Source organism: Myotis brandtii, unplaced genomic scaffold (assembly GCF_000412655.1).
Source record: "Myotis brandtii unplaced genomic scaffold, ASM41265v1 scaffold165, whole genome shotgun sequence".
NCBI lineage: Eukaryota > Metazoa > Chordata > Mammalia > Chiroptera > Vespertilionidae > Myotis > Myotis brandtii.
The window spans coordinates 15,820,492-15,838,352 of record NW_005356042.1 but is presented as its reverse complement, the minus strand read 5'-3'; the positions used below and the strand labels follow the sequence as shown (position 1 = coordinate 15,838,352).

At 38.7% G+C, this 17,861-nt stretch overlaps 1 protein-coding gene across 2 annotated transcripts in view; it reads right to left on the bottom strand.

Moving 5' to 3' along the window:
* Positions 1-17,861, bottom strand: part of RFWD3 (ring finger and WD repeat domain 3) — a 34,893-nt gene that overhangs the window by 4,628 nt on the left and 12,404 nt on the right. The window contains exons 4-11 of one of the 2 annotated variants that reach the window (XM_005862618.2): positions 15,964-16,034; positions 13,831-14,028; positions 13,643-13,734; positions 9,458-9,572; positions 7,756-7,975; positions 4,117-4,267; positions 2,338-2,514; positions 511-725 (exon numbers count right to left, since the gene is read on the bottom strand). In XM_005862618.2, coding sequence (XP_005862680.1) covers positions 511-725; positions 2,338-2,514; positions 4,117-4,267; positions 7,756-7,975; positions 9,458-9,572; positions 13,643-13,734; positions 13,831-14,028; positions 15,964-16,034 — 1,239 coding nt within the window. The remainder of the gene's footprint in view (positions 1-510; positions 726-2,337; positions 2,515-4,116; positions 4,268-7,755; positions 7,976-9,457; positions 9,573-13,642; positions 13,735-13,830; positions 14,029-15,963; positions 16,035-17,861) is intronic. The other variant, XM_005862620.2, reaches the window with a different exon arrangement.

Sequence of the window (17,861 nt, the reverse complement as noted above, 5' to 3'; positions counted from 1 at the left end):
GATCAGCTGCCTCCTGCACACCCCCTACTGGGGATGTGCCCGCAACCAAGGTACATGCCCTTGACTGGAATCGAACCTGGGACCCTTCAGTCCGTAGTCCGATGCTCTATCCAGTGAGCCAAACCAGCTAGGGCCGTCTATTTTCTTTTCTTTCTTTTAAATATATTTTTATTGATTTCAGAGAAGAAGGAAGAGGGAGAGAGAGATAGAAACATCAATGATGAGAGAGAATCATTGATGGCTGCCTCCTGCACGCCCCCCCACTGGGGATCGAGCCCGCAACCCAGGCATGTGCCCTTGGCCAGAATCAAACCCGGGACCCCTCAGTCCACAGGCCAACGCTCTATCCACTGAGCCAGACCAGCCAGGGGTGTTCGTCTATTTTCCATTTAACTTTGTTGGCCCCAAATAAGGAACAGCTAAGGCCCTAGTCAGAGCCCTACATGGCTGCCTTCACTGGGGCCTTTCTCTTAAGTGAAGTGAGGAGCAGGCAGAAGACATAAAACTCACCAGGCCTGTAGGTCACAAGACAGTGTCGGGTGCTGCTTTCTGTCTGAAAGTCTATGCAGCCCCCTGGCTCTATGGGCAGCACGTGAGGCTGATGAGAAGAGCCCGTTTTTCGCTCCCAGAAGGTAGCATTCTCCAAGGTTCCAGCCAACACTCCACCATATGGAAATACAGCCGAGGCAGCTCTGGGTATGTATGACAGGGACACCAGTGGGCATCTGAAGGGAAAAAAAGGAAGCCATGCCTCACATTCTAATACTTGGACTATTCCAGACCCTACTATCAGGAGCCCTTCCTTGAGCACATTTCTACCTCTATAAAATAGGTTAAAAATCGTCTGAGTCACTATCCTCTGACATCTGATAAAAATGACCAGCCTACTCTGTAGAAATAAAAGGCCATCCATACAATAGTCTATATCCAATTTCAGAAGAGACACCACATGCTCTAAATGCAATGAAGACAAATGGACAAAGAAATTAAATAGTACAAGATCACAATTATAAGAAAAGAGAGTTAGCCACATACATAAAATTAGAAAAGAAACACAGCTCATACATCGAAATAAAATAAAGCTTCCAAGCTATAGCTGACAGACCTCTCGATTAAAATATAGCTTAAAGCAACTAATGTCAATTCAAACAATTATTTCTTTATAGATTTTCTAAATCTCTTTTTGCAAGCATATATCCAGGACTATGTCAAGAATTCTCTCAGAAATATAAGCCTATAGATTGTTTTTATGAACTTGTTTCTGTTCAAATTGCCAAAACGATCACTTTGTCTGCCTTATTTCATTTCCCTGTTACAATGAAGCTAACCAAAGCAAACTCAAACAGAAATAAACAGTATTTACAAATATTATTTCCTTGCCATTTGCTGTATTTTATTGTCTACTCTATGTAGTCCTCTACATCAATGGCAGTTACCTTGTTTGCCTGGGGTTGACAATTGTGTAAGTTTACATCAATCATCTTCAGGCCCACAGACCACACCACTGAAGCATGATTCTACCCCATCCAAATGAAAAGAAAACCCCAAAGTGTTGTACCTAGGTTTCAGTAAATAATTATTATTGTAGTGCTATCTTTATATTTAGATCCTATTGCCCTCTTTTAAAATATATTCAAATTGGAAATGGAAATTCTTTCTTAAGACACTTCTCATTTTGGCCCAGGTCATAAACCCCACTCTCTGTTTGAAAACTTTGTGTCCAGGAGTATTCTGCCCAAATGGTACTCAACACATTCTGAAAAACCACAGTGATGCTGATGGCCACCCACCCTCAGAACTTGAGCTGACCTCACAAACCTCCCAACTCTGTAATTGGATTACAAATGATAAGTCATAGTAATATGGTATCCTTAGAACAAGTTGGTTTAATTGTGCATTAGGGAAGTTTTAAATCACTTTTTATTGAGCTACCTTTTACTGTTTTCTTCGTGTGTTAGACATGTGGCTATAAAAGCAAGTGTTTGCTAACTATAATTTATAGATGAAGAACACAACAGGCTAAATGAGATCACTCATATGTAGTGGACCTGGGTGTTGAACATAGATCTGACTTCATTTTGCCATGTTGGATAATGAGTAATTCCATAAAGCTGGTTATACTTGGCACCAGAGCTTTCTACCATGTGAAATATCATGAATACAAACTTTAAGGATCTTTCTGATATTTAAGTGAGAATAAATCAGTGGACTCAGAGAGAACTGCCCTCTGTGAGGAATTGTGATCAACTGTGAAACACTCTTGGAAAGGGAGAATTAATACAATAACTGTCCAAGAGAAAGAAGCTACCCACAGGAAAAAAGTGAATGGCTCCCTACCTGGCTTTTTGAGGTACTAATTCCTGGACATAACAACTCGTGTTTCGAAGGTCATATACCAGAACTGAACCATTGACCAGTCCAGCGTAGATGTAATTGTTTTCATCAAGACACCAGCAGCAGCTCCAGACAGCACGTCCAGCATTATAAGTCTGGACCACCGTATTTGTCTCCAGGCTGTGAAGTTATAAGAGATTCTTATAATTATGCATTAAAAAAATAAAAAATATAACTAAGATGTAAAGATCATCATCTCAATGCTAAACATTTAAGACTATTTGAATTTCCAATTTCCTCTAAGGAATGCCCAGATAACTCCTACTTCCAAAATATTTTTTTGGGGGGTTGGGGGACACACATGTTCCTCCTGAGCTGTAATGAAGTAAGAGTAAATTAAAGGGACAAAGACAAAGTACATTCCCATCTTATTTCCATTACCTTCTCCAGAGTTACCTATTTATTACACAGGTGATCATATTCCATGTTGAAAATATCATCTAGAGCAGTGGTTCTCAACCTTCCTAATGCCGCGACCCTTTAATACAGTTCCTCATGTTGTGGTGACCCCCAACCATAAAATTATTTTCGTTGTTACTTCCTAACTGTAATTTTGCTACTGTTATGAATCGTAATGTAAATATCTGATATGCAGGATGTATTTTCATTGTTACAAATTGAACATAATTAAAGCATAGTGATTAATCACAAAAACAATATGTAATTATATATGTGTTTTCCAATGGTCTTAGGCGACCCCTGTGAAAGGGTCGTTCGACCCCCAAAGGGGTCGCGACCCACAGGTTGAGAACCGCTGATCTAGAGAGTCATTTAATAACAGTTTGGTATTTAACCCCTCCCCATCCTAATTTTATAACACTACTAGAAAAAAAACCCACAGCACATACATATGCAAAACATAATACATTGAGTTTTGGGGCAAAATTAAGCAGAAGCATTTTTGAAAAGCGCTATCACAATGTTCCTCAGATTTAGGTGCAGAAATTAAACAGGAAGCCAACTATCAGATATCTAATCAGAATAATTTCTAAAAGATAAAGGCACAGATCATTCTCAGATTTGGTTCACAGCACTTACAAAGCATGTAAAAGATAAAATGCAGTAACTGAGCCCGGCCTGTGTTGCTCAGTGGTTGAGCATCAATCCATGAACCATGAACCAGGAGGTCACGGTTCAATTCCCAGTCAGGGCTCATGCCAAGGTTGTGGGCTCGATCCCCAGTAGGGGGTGTGCAGGAGGCAGCTGATTAATGATTCTCATCATTGATATTTCTATCTCTCACCCGCTTCCTTCTTCTCTGAAATAAAAAAAGTAAAATGCAGTAACTGAGGGTTACCAATTAGAGAAGTCATCATGGCACCCAAGGAGAGTGAGCTCCCAGTATTTCTGTTAGGTAAAATGATCCAGCAATAAGCAGTCTTAAGCTGGTATGATAACTCAATGGTGTCAGGTATTAAGGCTGCCTCCATATTGTCATTTCATCATCTCAAGGATGTTATTCTTATCTTCATGGCTTAAGATGTATTTTGTAACATATAATTTTAAAGAAATGGAACATTACATATATTGTTTTTTACATGCTGTGTCCACTTTAAAAAGCAATACAGTTTGAATTAAATAAACCTAGGTCTCAGAAGACAATGCTTTAGACCAAAATAAAAACAAAAACCCTAAGCTAAGGTCACCATAACACAAATATTAATTTCCACGCTATTCAACATTCAACAGCCCAGGTCCTATCTTCCTCCCCAAAGCACTCACCTGGTCAGTTTAACAGTATTATCTAGGGAAGCAGAGAGAAGTAAGCCTTTGGACTGATTGCCAAAAGCCAGTCCTCGGATCTGTTTGCTATGCATGGGAATGTACTGATTGCTTTTCATGTTGGCAGTACTGAACATCTTAACACCAAAGCCTGTCAAAGACAAGGGAGAGTGAGATACGTCACTGATAGTCAACTTTGGGCAAAGCAAACTTTTTCAAGCAGCTCCTTTGTCTACCTTTCTTGGCATGTAAGTTGCTGGGGAAAAGCTAGTCAAACAAAGAAAATAAAAATTTCCTGTGGTTTTAATTTATTATAAAAAATATATTCCAGCCCAGCCAGTGTGTGTCAGTGGTTGAGTTATCGACCTATGAACCAAGCGGTCAAGGTTCGATTCAGGTCAGGGCATAGGGCCAAGTTGTGGACTCAATCCTTCCTCTCAGAAAGCAATAAAAAAATTTTTAAAAAGGGATATTCCATTTCAAATATCCATCAACAGGTAAATGATAAATCATTTTATACACACACACACACACACACACACACACACACACACACACACAATGGCATATTACCCAGCAATAACAAGGAATAAACGAAATACACACTATAATACAAATTAACCTCAAAAATCTTATGCTGAATGAAGCCAGACCAAAAAAGTAAAGAGCAATACTATTTATGACTATTTATATAAAATTCTAAAACATGTGCACTAATCTTCAGTGCACTAAATCAACAAGGGAACAGGAATACTAATCTATAGTGACAGAAAGTCAATCGGTGGTTGCCTGGGAATGCCTCGAAAGGGACAGGTGGAAGATAGATGACATAAAAGCACAAGAAAACTTTTGGGGTGATACAGATATTCACTATCTTGATTGTGGAGATGGTTTCAGGGTATATACATATATTAAGAAATCATCAAATAGAATACTCTAACTAGGTACAGTTTACTGTATATCAATTATACTTTAATAAAGTTTTTGAGAGAGAGAGGCAAAGCTTACCTGCCTGTGGAAGAAGAGAGGGAAGGGAAAGGTGCAGGCATGCTCCCTCTGGAGAGGGAGGGTGCGCTACTATCTATTATTATTTTAATTATACATTAACAGAATTTGTCAAAATACCCTTGAATCACACTTAAGCTTCTCTAGAGAACCAAACAGGAGAAATTTCATTGTTTTTCCCTGAAACAGAATTAGGAGAGCCAGTGAGACAAAGAGGGAAACTATGGGCTTTAAATCAACAAGGGAACATGAATACTTGCCTACTTAATCAACAAGGGAAACAAAAAGTTAGAACCAGCAGGCTATCAAGAAGAGCTAGCTGTGCAGAGTGGAACAGATACATCAAATATAAAAAATTTTAAAAAGGAACAATTTTTTTCTAGCTTGTGGGGAAGAGTTTAATTGATGATACATCTTTTAATTAAAAATCTGGCTCTAGCCAGTTTGGCTCAGTGGACTGAAGGGTCCTGGTTTCGATTCTGACCAAGGGCACATGCCTGGGTTGCAGGCTCGATCCCCAGTAGGGAGCGTATAGGAGGTAGCTGATCAATGATTCTTTCTCATCATTGATGTTTCGCTCCTTCTCTCCCTTTCCCTTCCTCTCTGAAATCAATAAAGAAATATATTTAAAAAAAAATATATATAAAGCCGAAACCGGTTTGGCTCAGTGGATAGAGCGTCGGCCTGCAGACTGAAAGGTCCCAGCTTCGATTCCGGTCAAGGGCATGTACCTGGGTTGCGGGCACATCCCCAGTAGGAGATGTGCAGGAGGCGGCTGATCGATGTTTCTCTCTCATCGATGTTTCTAACTCTCTATCTCTCTCCCTTCCTCTCTGTAAAAAATCAATAAAATATATTTAAGAAAAAATAAAATAAAAATAAAAATCTGGATGGAATATAGGAACACTATAAACAATCCTTTACTTTCCCCTCAATTAAAGTCTCCTGATAGCTTCTTAACTCATAGCTAATATCAGTGAATAGAAAAATATACGATAATGTAGGAATTCCATTCCCTATCCTGTATACACGTAAGTTTAGGGATATAGTTTTGATGCATTTGATGGAATTTCTAAGTGGGGAAACAGAAGATATCAGGCTGAAGCAAAGGGACCTGACAGTTGGCAGAAAGCATATGATGAAGACAGTAGAAATATCTACAACATTTAGTAAAGATTTAATTTGTCATGTAGAGAGATTTGGTTTTCAACATTAAGACAATGTAAAATTAAGCTTAAAAAGCACAAACGGCCCAGCTGGCATGGCTCAGTGGCTGAGCACAGACCTATGAACCAGGAGGTCATAGTTCGATTCCCGGTCAGGGCATGCGCGCAGGTTGAAGGCTTGATCCCCAGTGTGGGGTGTGCAGGAAGCAGCCAATCAACGATTCTCTCTCATCACTGATGTTTCTATCTCTCCTCCTCTCCCTTCTTCTCTGAAATCAATAAAAACGTATTTTTTTAAAAAGCACAAAATGTGAAGATTAGTATAGTATTAATAAAATAATAAATGTATTCCAAAATTCCTTTATTTGGAATTTGTCATTTCTCCCCCTAAAATAAACTCATGTTAAGTTCAATGAGTTTTTAAAAATATACATTTTTTATTGGTTACAGAGAGGAAGGGAGAGAGATAGAAGTATCAGTGAAGAAAGAGAGAATCATTGATTGAGCCCACAACCCAGGCATGTGCCCTGACCAGGAATAGAACTGTGACCTTCTAGTTCAAGGTTGACTCTCATTTACCGAGCCAGACCAGCCAGGCAGGAATCTGTCAATTTGAATAAACCTAAAAATAAGTATTAAATCTTGTCTTAATTTGAATTAGTCCTCAGGGTAGTGTTTTGTTTTTTCCCCCAAATATTTCCAATCTAAAATGCACCTATAACTTCGGTGGGACATATAGTACTTCTTGGACTGTACCAATAATGCACATTTCCAAGTACCTCATCTTCTCTTTACTTTATCATGGATTTTCAGTATTTCTGCTCTCTTGGTGAATTAATTTACAGAAGGAAGTTAACACACAGTAAAGACATTTTTGCAGCACCCTGAAGTATCTACATGAGCAGGAAACTGACTAAGAAAAGCTGATTTGATCGGCTGTGGACAGTGTTCTGGATACAAGAACACTGGATACTCCAAAAAGAGAGAAGAGAAATAAATGGAGTTCAATAATGTACATGAAAACTAAGGTTCTAGACTAAGCATGTCAAACTCAAAGGCTAACACGGGCCAAATACACAAGGTTTAAGTTTATGTGGGCTGCAAAAAACCAAAAGCTTCAATTTTTATAGAAACGTGGGTTTATTTCAATAGAGACATGCTAAATACAAAGGGCTGAAATAAATGAGTAATTGTTAATGAGTATTTGTTGTGGGCCTCAAGTTTGACATGCTTGTTCTAGACCAGCGGTTCTCAACTGTGGGTCGAGACCCCTTTGGCGGTCGAACAACCCTTTCACAGGGGTCGCCTAAGACCATCCTGCATATCAGATATTTACATTACGATTCATAACAGTAGCAACATTACAGTTATGAAGTAGCAACGAAAATAATTTTATGGTTGGGTCACAACATGAGGAACTGTATTTAAAGGTCCAGAAGGTTGAGAACCACTGTTCTAGACTGTTCACCTGGAACAAAGGTAGCTTGAGGAGAAGGTTGTGACACCACCAGGCAGTTCAGAGCATCACAGTAGGTCATAATTCGGCAGTTTCCACTCTCAGACACTGTGAAGGTCTTCTGGAAATAGTACTTGTGCTCGGGCAGTTTGGAGGGCGAGCCGCTTAGGAATTGTCCTTGGGAGTTCAGTAAGAGCTGATCCCGATGTTGCAGAATAAGTTTTTGCAAGTCCTAAAATGAAAAAGATTTTATAAATGTGAAGCTTTTTTGTTTAGTATTGTTTTGTTTAAAAAAAAATTTTTAATCTTTATTGATGAGAGAGATCAATTTGTTGTTCCACTTTTTTTTTTTTTAAAACATATATTTTATTGATTTTTTTTTTTACAGAGAGGAAGGGAGAGAGATAGAGAGTTAGAAACATCGATGAGAGAGAAACATCGATCAGCTGCCTTCTGCACGCCCCTACTGGGGATGTGCCTGCAACCAAGGTACATGCCCTTGACCAGAATCGAACCTGGGACCTTTCAGTCCGCAGGCCGGCGCTCTATCCACTGAGCCAAACCGGTCAGGGCTGTTGTTCCACTTCTTATTCATGCACTCATTTGTTGATTCTAGTATGTGCCCTGACAAGGGATCAAACCTACAACCTTGGTGTGTTGGGATGATGCTCTAAACAACTGAGCTAACTGGCCAGAGCCACGTGTAGCTTTTTTGATTGTTATTCCCCTTATGCAAAATTCCTTGATCTAATACAAGGAGGTTTCTTTTTAATTTTTTAAAAATATGTTCTTATTGATTTTTAGAGAGAGGAAGAAAGAGGAATAGAGATAGAAACATTGATGAGAAACATTAACAATTGGCTGCCTCCTGCACGCTCCCCACCAGGGATTGAGCCCACCACCTGGGCATGTCCCCTGACCAGGAATGGAACAGATGACTCTTATAGTTCCTGGGTCTACACTCAACCACTGAGCCACACCAGCCCGGCATAAGAAGGTTTCTTATCCATTATATGAAAATGTTAACACAAATCCTAGAGAATTGCTGTAGTTTTTGCAGTGTTACAACAAGCAAATGAAAAAAATGAGAGCACAGAATCATAAACAATAGGGTTGAAAATTGTTTTTGTTTAAAACATCATTTTATTGGTAGATGCAAGAAGATGAAAGGACTTACGTTTTGCATTATCTGGTTTAATCTTTTTAAAAATCAGATTGCAGTAGAATTAATCATAAAGCATGTAAGCTTTGGTCTACGGCCATACCACCCTGAACGCGCCCGATCTCGTCTGATCTTGGAAGATAAAGCATGTAAGCTTTGGACAAATGCTTTAATCAAAAATAAAGTTGGGCCCTGACTGGTTTGGCTCGGTGGATAGAGTGTTGGCCTGCGGACTGAAGGGTCCCGGGTTCGATTCCAGTCAAGGGCATGTGCCTTGGTTGCGGGCACATCCCAGGTGGGGGGTGTGCAGGAGGCAGCTGATTGATGTTTCTCTCTCATCGATGTTTCTGACTCTCTATCCTTCTCCCTTCCTCTCTGTGAAAAATCAATAAAATATATATATTTAAAAAAAAATAAAAATAAAGTTGGTCATGTTTACTTGCTGAAAATTTTGATAAATCATATTTGTATCTGAGATGAACCTTAGTAATATTTAGATTCCCTTTCAATTCCTATACCAAAAGTTATTTGGATTAGAAAGGGCAAACTTACCTTGACACGATTATGAAGCTTAGTGCATTCCTCAGTGAGGACTTGAAGTCGGAGCCGGCACTGTGCTGTTTCTAACTCTGCCTGCTTCCTTAACATCTGCTCCTGTAGTAAGGTACTAGAGGGGAAAACCAGCAAGAGGTAGAAATTAGGAAGCTACTGAAGACTTCCCATCAAGGTAGCATAGTTAGTTCATGCTATGATACAAACACTTTGCTGTAAATATGTCATGACTGAATAAAATATAACAAGAGAAAAATCTCAAATCCAGAAACAATACAGAAATGTAGCATGCACGGCTAAACTAATGAGCCTACTAGGTTTGGTGTTAAGGTAGGCAGTGATGACCAGGAGTTTTGGCTCCTTAAGCAATGGGGACTACAAATGCAAAATGAGGGATCAGAACTAAGCTCACTGCTTGATTAGAGCCAATTATGAAAGTGTAAAATGACATGTTAAAAGACTAAGGTTATCTGTTGGAGTAAAAGAAAAAACAAGCTACAAGATTAGATACTCAAAAAATACTACAAAAAAGAGGCTGAAGTAAAAAACATAGGATGCATGTAATAGGAAAAATGCTAACAAAAGACCAATTAGAATTAAAAAGCATGAATAAGCATAAAGATAAACAATGCATAATGAAAGGCACATTCACCAAAAATAAAAATCATAAATTTTCATGTACCTAAAGACAATTTGAAAATATGAAATACAAAAAAAGGGAGAGATTTCTACTTCAATGACACAGGATAGAAAAAAAGATGAAAATTGGAAAGAAAGGAATAAAGCTGCTCTATTTATTTCATGCAAAATTCAGGAGAACCTACAAACTATTAAGAGTCCAGTAAGGTGCTAGAATCAATATCAAGAAAAGGAGATCAATCACATTCCCCATATACCATATAACTGATTGGGTAAATTAATAATAATAAAAAAATTCTTTCACAACAGCAATTTTAACAATAGCAACCTAGGAATAAAGTTAAAGGGTATGTAAGAACTTTATGAAGCAAAGTACACTTGTAAAAGACACAAGAAAACAGTGAGTAATTGGAAAGATATTATATAGACATAATCATGGCTGGAAAGACTTAAAATCATGAAGATGGCATTTCTCAAGTTACCCTAAAAATTTAATGCAACTTTAATCAAGATATCAAAGGGCTTTTCCTGGAACTTAGCAAACTAATTTTAAAATTAATATGGAAGAGCAAAGTGCCAAGAATAGCAAAATCGCCCTGGCTGGTTTGGCTCACTGAATAGAGCGTCGGCCTGGGGACTGAAGGGTCCCAGGTTCGATTCTGGTCAAGGGCATGTACCTTGGTTGCAGGCACGTCCCCAGTAGGGGGTGTGCAGGAGGCAGCTGATCGATAATTCTCTCTCATCGATGTTTCTAATTCTCTATCCCTCTCCCTTCCTCTCTGTAAAAAAATCAATAAAATATATTTAAAAAAAAAAGAATAGCAAAATCAATTTTAAAAATATGTTTTTATTGATTTCAGAGAGAGGAAGGTAGAGGGAGAAAAAGAGATAGAAACATCAATGATGAGATAGAATCATTGCTCCGCTGCTTCCTAACATGCCCCCTACTGAGGATTGAGCCCAGAACCCCAGCATGTGTCCTGACCAGGAATCGAACCATGACCTCCTGGTTCATGGGTCAATGCTCAACCACTGAGACATACCAGGTAGGCAGCAAAGTCAATTTTAAGGAACAAAGTAGGAGAACATATTTTAAAGCTACAGTAAATTATATATTGGAGAAATAACAATCAGATCACAGAACAAAAGAGTAGTCCATTCATATACAGAAACTTAATTTAAGATAGAGTTGATAAGAAAGAACATATTATTTAATAACTAGAGTCCCAATGCATAAAATTCGTGCAAGAGTAGGCCTTTCTTCCCCCAGCTGCCGGCACGGGCTTCCCTCTGGCACCCGGGACTTGTGCTTCCCTCACAGCCCTGGCTTTGTTGGGAAGGTCATCCAGAAGGATGTCCGGTCTAATTAGCATATGACTCTTTTATTAATATAGCATGCTGTCACAAGTGGTTATCCAAATATTAGATTTTAAATAGATTAAAAGCCTATATAAAATATTAACACTTTTAAAGACCCTTAGAAGATATTCTATCTTTATGACCTTAAAGCAGTAAAGACAAAAAAAGCACAAGAGACTGATAATTGCATCAAAATTAAAAGCTCATGTTCAAGAAGATTCCATAAACAAGTTAGAGACAAGCCACACATTTGAGAATTATTTGCAATGTATACAAATAACAAAAAATTAGTATAGCCCAACTGGTGTGGCTCAGTGGTTGACTGTTGACCTATGAACCAGGAGGTCATGGTTTGATTCCCAGTCAGGGCACATGCCTGGGTTTTGGACTCAATCCTCAGTAGGGGTGACCAGGCTGGCAGCAGGGGGAAGGGCATTTAGGAGCGACCAGGCCAGCAGGGAGGGCAGTTAGGGGTGATCAGGCTGGCACGCAGAGGCAGTGAGGGGTGATCAGGCTGGCACGGGGGTGAGGGGGCAGTTAGGGGCGACCAGGCAGGCAGGTGAGCGATTAGGAGCCAGCTGTCCAGGATTGTGAGAGGGATGTCCGACTACCAGCAGTTGGACATCCCCCAAGGGGTCCCGGATTGGAGAGGGTGCAGGCTGGGCTGAGGGGACCCTCCCCTCCTGCACAAATTTCATGCACCGGGCCTCTAGTAAATTAGTAAGAAACAATGTTTTGCTCAAAAGAAATGAGCAAAAGATATGAACACAATTCACAAAGAGTATGTTCATTAGTAACTGAGGAAATGCAACTTAAGTAAATACTATCTCACACCATGAGACTGGCAAAATTAAGTCTGGCCCTAGCTGGTTTTGCTCAGTGGCTAGAGCACTGGACTGCAGACTGGAAGGTCCCAGGTTCGATTCTGGTCAAGGGTTTTAGGAACACCATAAGCAAAAAATGGCAACAGAGACGGGCAGTAAATCTAATCCCTAGGTTAGAATCTGGACAGGCTACCAAAAAACCCAGAATATCTTTCTGCTTGGATCTGCTGCCCAAGCCAGGTATAAGGTATTATAGAGTTGTATGTTTCTCTCTGGCTTTTCATTTCAAGAGGGCTTAAGACACCATGGTCTTGATCTCCACAGGTCATATTTACCAAAGGCTGAAGTCTTAGAGTTGATTCCAATTTCATGGGAATACCTAAGTGCTCCTGCAGAAGGAACAGCTACTCCATTCCTTCTGAACCTACCTGTTCCAATTAACACACAACACTCAGGCTCTGAAAGCAGAGGCTTACAAGAGGTGCTAAGCACATAGAAGGAGTAGTGGTAGAGTCTTCTCCCTGCTGCCCTTTCATGTCTCTTTGCAACACTGGTTAGTACTCTGTATATTACAAGAATAGAAGCTTTTAAAAAATATATATATTTTTTATTGATTTTTTACAGAGAGGAAGGTAGAGGGATAGGGTTAGAAACATCGATGAGAGAGAAACATCGATCAGCTACCTGCATACTCCCACATAGAAGGAGTAGTGGTAGAGTCTTCTCCCTGCTGCCCTTTCATGTCTCTTTGCAACACTGGTTAGTACTCTGTATATTACAAGAATAGAAGCTTTTAAAAAATATATATATTTTTTATTGATTTTTTACAGAGAGGAAGGTAGAGGGATAGGGTTAGAAACATCGATGAGAGAGAAACATCGATCAGCTACCTCCTGCATACTCCCTACTGGGTATGTGCCCGCAACCAAGGTACATGCCCTTGACTGGAATCGAACCCGGGACCCTTGAGTCTGCAGGCTGATGCTCTATTCACCGAGCCAAACCAGTCAGGGCAAATAGAAGCTTTTTTAAATTGGCAAACTAAAATTAAAAACCTATGTATTGACTTGTATAATTGAAAATTCATTGGAGTCTAATTCAGGTATAGCTGAAACCACAATTACTTGTCATCTCAATCCTCATTTTTAATGCTGTATGGAAAGCAAACAATGCAGACCTCTTTGAGAAGATGATCAGATATATATTATAAATCACAATATGAGACAGACTGCTAGCAATCCCGAGAGATCCCCAGTCACAACCCAAGTAAAGCATCAGAACCACACTAAGAGTGACTCATACAACCTATTTCTACAAGGAACCAAAAGGGAACATTCCAGCTAGGCAGGTTTTTTTTACCTACCTTTTCATGCGCTCATGTTCACTAGTGTCCAAAGCTCTCAGGGTTCGGGCATAAAGGACAACAATGTCACTGTGCTTGGCTTTCTTGTTGCACTAAAGAGCCCAACAGGACACAATTAGTCGAGTTCCAGGAATCCTCCTGATTTAACATGACTGTGCACATGCACAGTCCCTATCTACAGTCCTTACCTGGGGACATTTTCGTGTCGGTCCTTTGAGCCATTTAGAAATGCACCTAAACCCAAAGAGGTGCCCACAGCGTAAAGCAGAAAGCCGGTGATCCCCAGCATTAGTCCACTGTTCTAAACATATTGTGCAAGTGTCCCCTTCTTCTTCCTCATCTGTAGAAGCTGAAGGCAGCAGCGAACTGGACTTCTGGGGAGACTGCTGGATGAAAACCAGAACACATTCAAATGAGAGAAAATGCAAAATCAGTCTTGAAGAGGATGCACAACTATCAAATTAACAAAACCACACAAAAATGATACAAACCCAATTGAAAACATTGCAGAAAAACTATAACACCTATGAATCAATTGTCATTCTTTTTAGAATGCAATCTAGTCAAATCCAACATAAAGCACAAAAATATTAGTACCCTTTGATCTTATGAAACTCTTGTATTTTTTTTTCATTCAAATGAAGAAAAAGGGCTATCTTTACAAAGACACAAACACACACACACACACACACCAGCAGTTACCCAGATAACCAACAGGAAACAGTAAGTTTGTTACTTTTCCAAAATAAGGTTTCATAATCAACTCAAGTGGTTATAAAGTACTTGGTTCTTGTGAATCAAAGAAAAATACCAGAAAAACAAACTACAAACAGCTTACAAAAAATTACAAATAGTCAATAATTGTTCACTTGTAATTAAAAAAATGCAAATTTTTAAATCTATTAAGTGGTATAAATTAATGTCTGATGACACCAAGCACTGTTGAGAGTGAGGGAGAAATGGGCATGCTTACATATTGTTGCTGCAAGTAGAAACCTGGCACAAATTTTCCAGAGGGCAATTTGGCATTATCTATTAAAACTAAAATACATATTTTTCCTTTGATACAGCAATCTCTCTGCTAGGAATATATGTCATGAATACAGACATAAAATTTGCCAACACATTTCAACAAGGATGTTCAGTGAAGCATGGTTTATATTAGAAAGAGCCTTTGGCCAGTGTGGCTCAGTTGGTTGGGGCATCAACCTGTATACTGAAAGGTTTTGGGTTCGATTCATGGTCAGGGCACCTACATCAAAGTCACCCCTCAAGTCCCACCGCCCCCACCCCCGCTTGCCCTCTCTCTAAAATCAATATGTATATCCTTGAGTGAGGATATAAATAAACAAAAAAGAATGAAAAGGGAGCGATCATAGTATACATGACAAGGGAAGAGTTAACTAAAATTTTATTTATATGATGGAACACTATTATTAAGTTACTAGAGGTCTGGTGCACAAAATTTGTGCATGGGGGGAGGGGGGGAAGGGAAGGTGTATGTCCCTCAGCCCAGCCTGCACCCTCTCCAATCTGGGACATCCCTCTCACAATCCAGGACTGCTGGCTCCCAACCGCTCGCCTGCCTGCCTGATTGGCCCTAACCACTCCCCTGCCAGCCTGATCGCCCCCAACTGCCCTCCCCTGCTGGCCCGGCCCCCCCAACTGCCCTTCCCGGCCGACCATCTTTGACCACATGGGGGTGGCCATCTTGTGTTGAAGTGATTGTCAATTTGCATATCACCTCTTTATTAGATGGGATTAATAAAAATAAGGTTTAACTTTATGTGCTAATAGAAAGCTCTCCAAAATGTAGTTGATGGGAAAAAGAATAAAAACAAGATATAATATAAACCCATCTGGGTAAATTTAAAACATTTTTACACATAAATTCACATGTACATAAAATTTTTTTTCTAGAGGGAAGAAATAAAAACAGAGACCATACACAACAAGTAGATCAATGATGTTTTGGGATTGGCCAAGTCCACAATTGACGTAAATAATTTATATTAAGTACAATAATTTGTTATTTTTTAAATTAAAAATTGCTTATCACATAGTTATCACCTTCTGCCAGATAGTTCATAAACTACATTCCTATATATTATTTTAACTGATACTTAACTTTGTTAGTTAGGCAGGACAAGTTACCCTTACATCTTCACCCCCCACCCGCTAATCCTTTTTTAAAACTGAAAGAAGTCACACAAATGACTAACTTAGATAAGATCTACTCCTAGATCTCCTGTCTATAAAGCCTGCAAGTTTTTCATTTTAGCCTGCAGTCTCCTTTTCATTTCAAAAAAAGTTCATATTACCTGCTTAGGGAATGTGTCTCTTCCATCACTACATATAACTTCTTGCTCTGCTGAATCACCTCCTGGTTGTTCTGCCAAGTTGTTTCCAGAAATAGCAGAATAGGTAATAACAAAAGAAGACATGTGTCATAAGGTATCAGAGGCTAGGAGAGGCTGAACTCACCATTTCTAATTGGTAGTGTTAGTGTAAAAGGGATAACAATTTTCCCAAGCCGCATCAGTGAATTTCCCCCCACGTATTTTAGATATTTTCTAACATATATAAAAAATAGACAGAACAGCTTAACTATCCATAGGTTCCCATCACCCCATTTCAAAATAATCAATTATTTTTATAATCTTGTTCCAGCTTAGCCCTATTTTCTTTTGGAATACTTAATAACAAACTCTTAAATATCATTTCACTTGTAAAAACTTTTGTAACACTAACTGGTAAGGATTTACTTTTATATAACATTATTATTGTACCTCATAAAATTAACACTAATCCTTTAATAGCTTTTAATACCCAGGCACTCAGTTCCTATTCAAAATTTCCCAACCGTATTTACTACAGTGAATTTATTCCAACCAGGATTTAAACAAGGTTTCCAAAATGAGCTTGATTGTCATATGTCTCTTTAAGTCTTTGTCTTTCCTTCATAACAATTTTCCTTTACTCATTTTTATCTCCTCCTTGTCACTGATATATTGGGGGAGTTTGGTCATTTGTCTTATAAAAAGTGCTACATTCTGGATTTGACTGTTTTCTTGTGGCACTGCTTACATTTCCTATAAACTGACAGATGCAGAGGCTTCAGTAGATTCAATTCTGGTTTTTGGGGAAGAGGAGGGGCAGCAAGATACTTCTTAGGTTGTGCATCTCTTATTATAGCACACCAGGAGGCTCATATTGGGTTCAGGTGTTGTCAGTCCGACCCCTAAACTATCAGCATCTTCATCAATCTTTCACACCTTCATTAATGGTGATTTTTAATTTTTAGTAATTTTTCATGTAATTTTTCTTAAATTGCTTCTAGATTTTGAAGTACTCCTTACTCCTGGATTTTATCACTCATATACTCTTCTAATACCAAAATGATTTCATTTTTTACCTTAGATCTCCAATCCACTTACTATATCCTGGTTTACAGTATAAGGAATGAATCCACTTTTATTGTTTTTCAGTAGTTAGATATCCAGTTTTAACAAGAATTTAAGTCTCTTATCCCCACTGATTTGAGATTTTCCCTTTACAAAACTAGATTTTTATATACATTTAGGTATTTTTGTAGATGTTCCAAATGTCATACATTTTAGATTTGAATGATTGCATCTTTGAGATATTGCTTACTTTGTTCTTCTACTCCTTTCTGTAAACTGTGTGAATTAGTTATTATATCTAGTCTTAAATAAATTCATGTTTTTTGTTTTGCAACAATACTTCTTAGTGGTGTGGATATTTCTGACTATAGCATATCAAGAGGCACATTAGTTCTGGAGATTTTAGCTTGGTCTCTATAAAAAGAATTCCATTAACCTTTCACCCTAATGACTTTAGGATCCACTGATGATCTTTACCTGAATACATTGTTTTATTAGGAGCCACAAAATGACCCCCGCACCCCATCATTTCTGCCATTACTAGATAATTCTTCTATTTATTTATTTATTTATTTATTTATTTATTTATTTATTTATTTATAAATATATCTTAATTGATTTCAGAGAGGAAGGGACAGGGAGAGAGATAGAAACATCGAGAGAAACCAAGTTGGCGGCATAGGTTAACGCTGGAGTTTGCTGCCTCGAACAACCATTTCAAAAATACAACTAAAAGACGGAATGGACATCACCCAGAACCACAGGAAGGCTGGCTCAGTGGAAGTTCTACAACTAGGAGGAAAGAGAAAAGCATA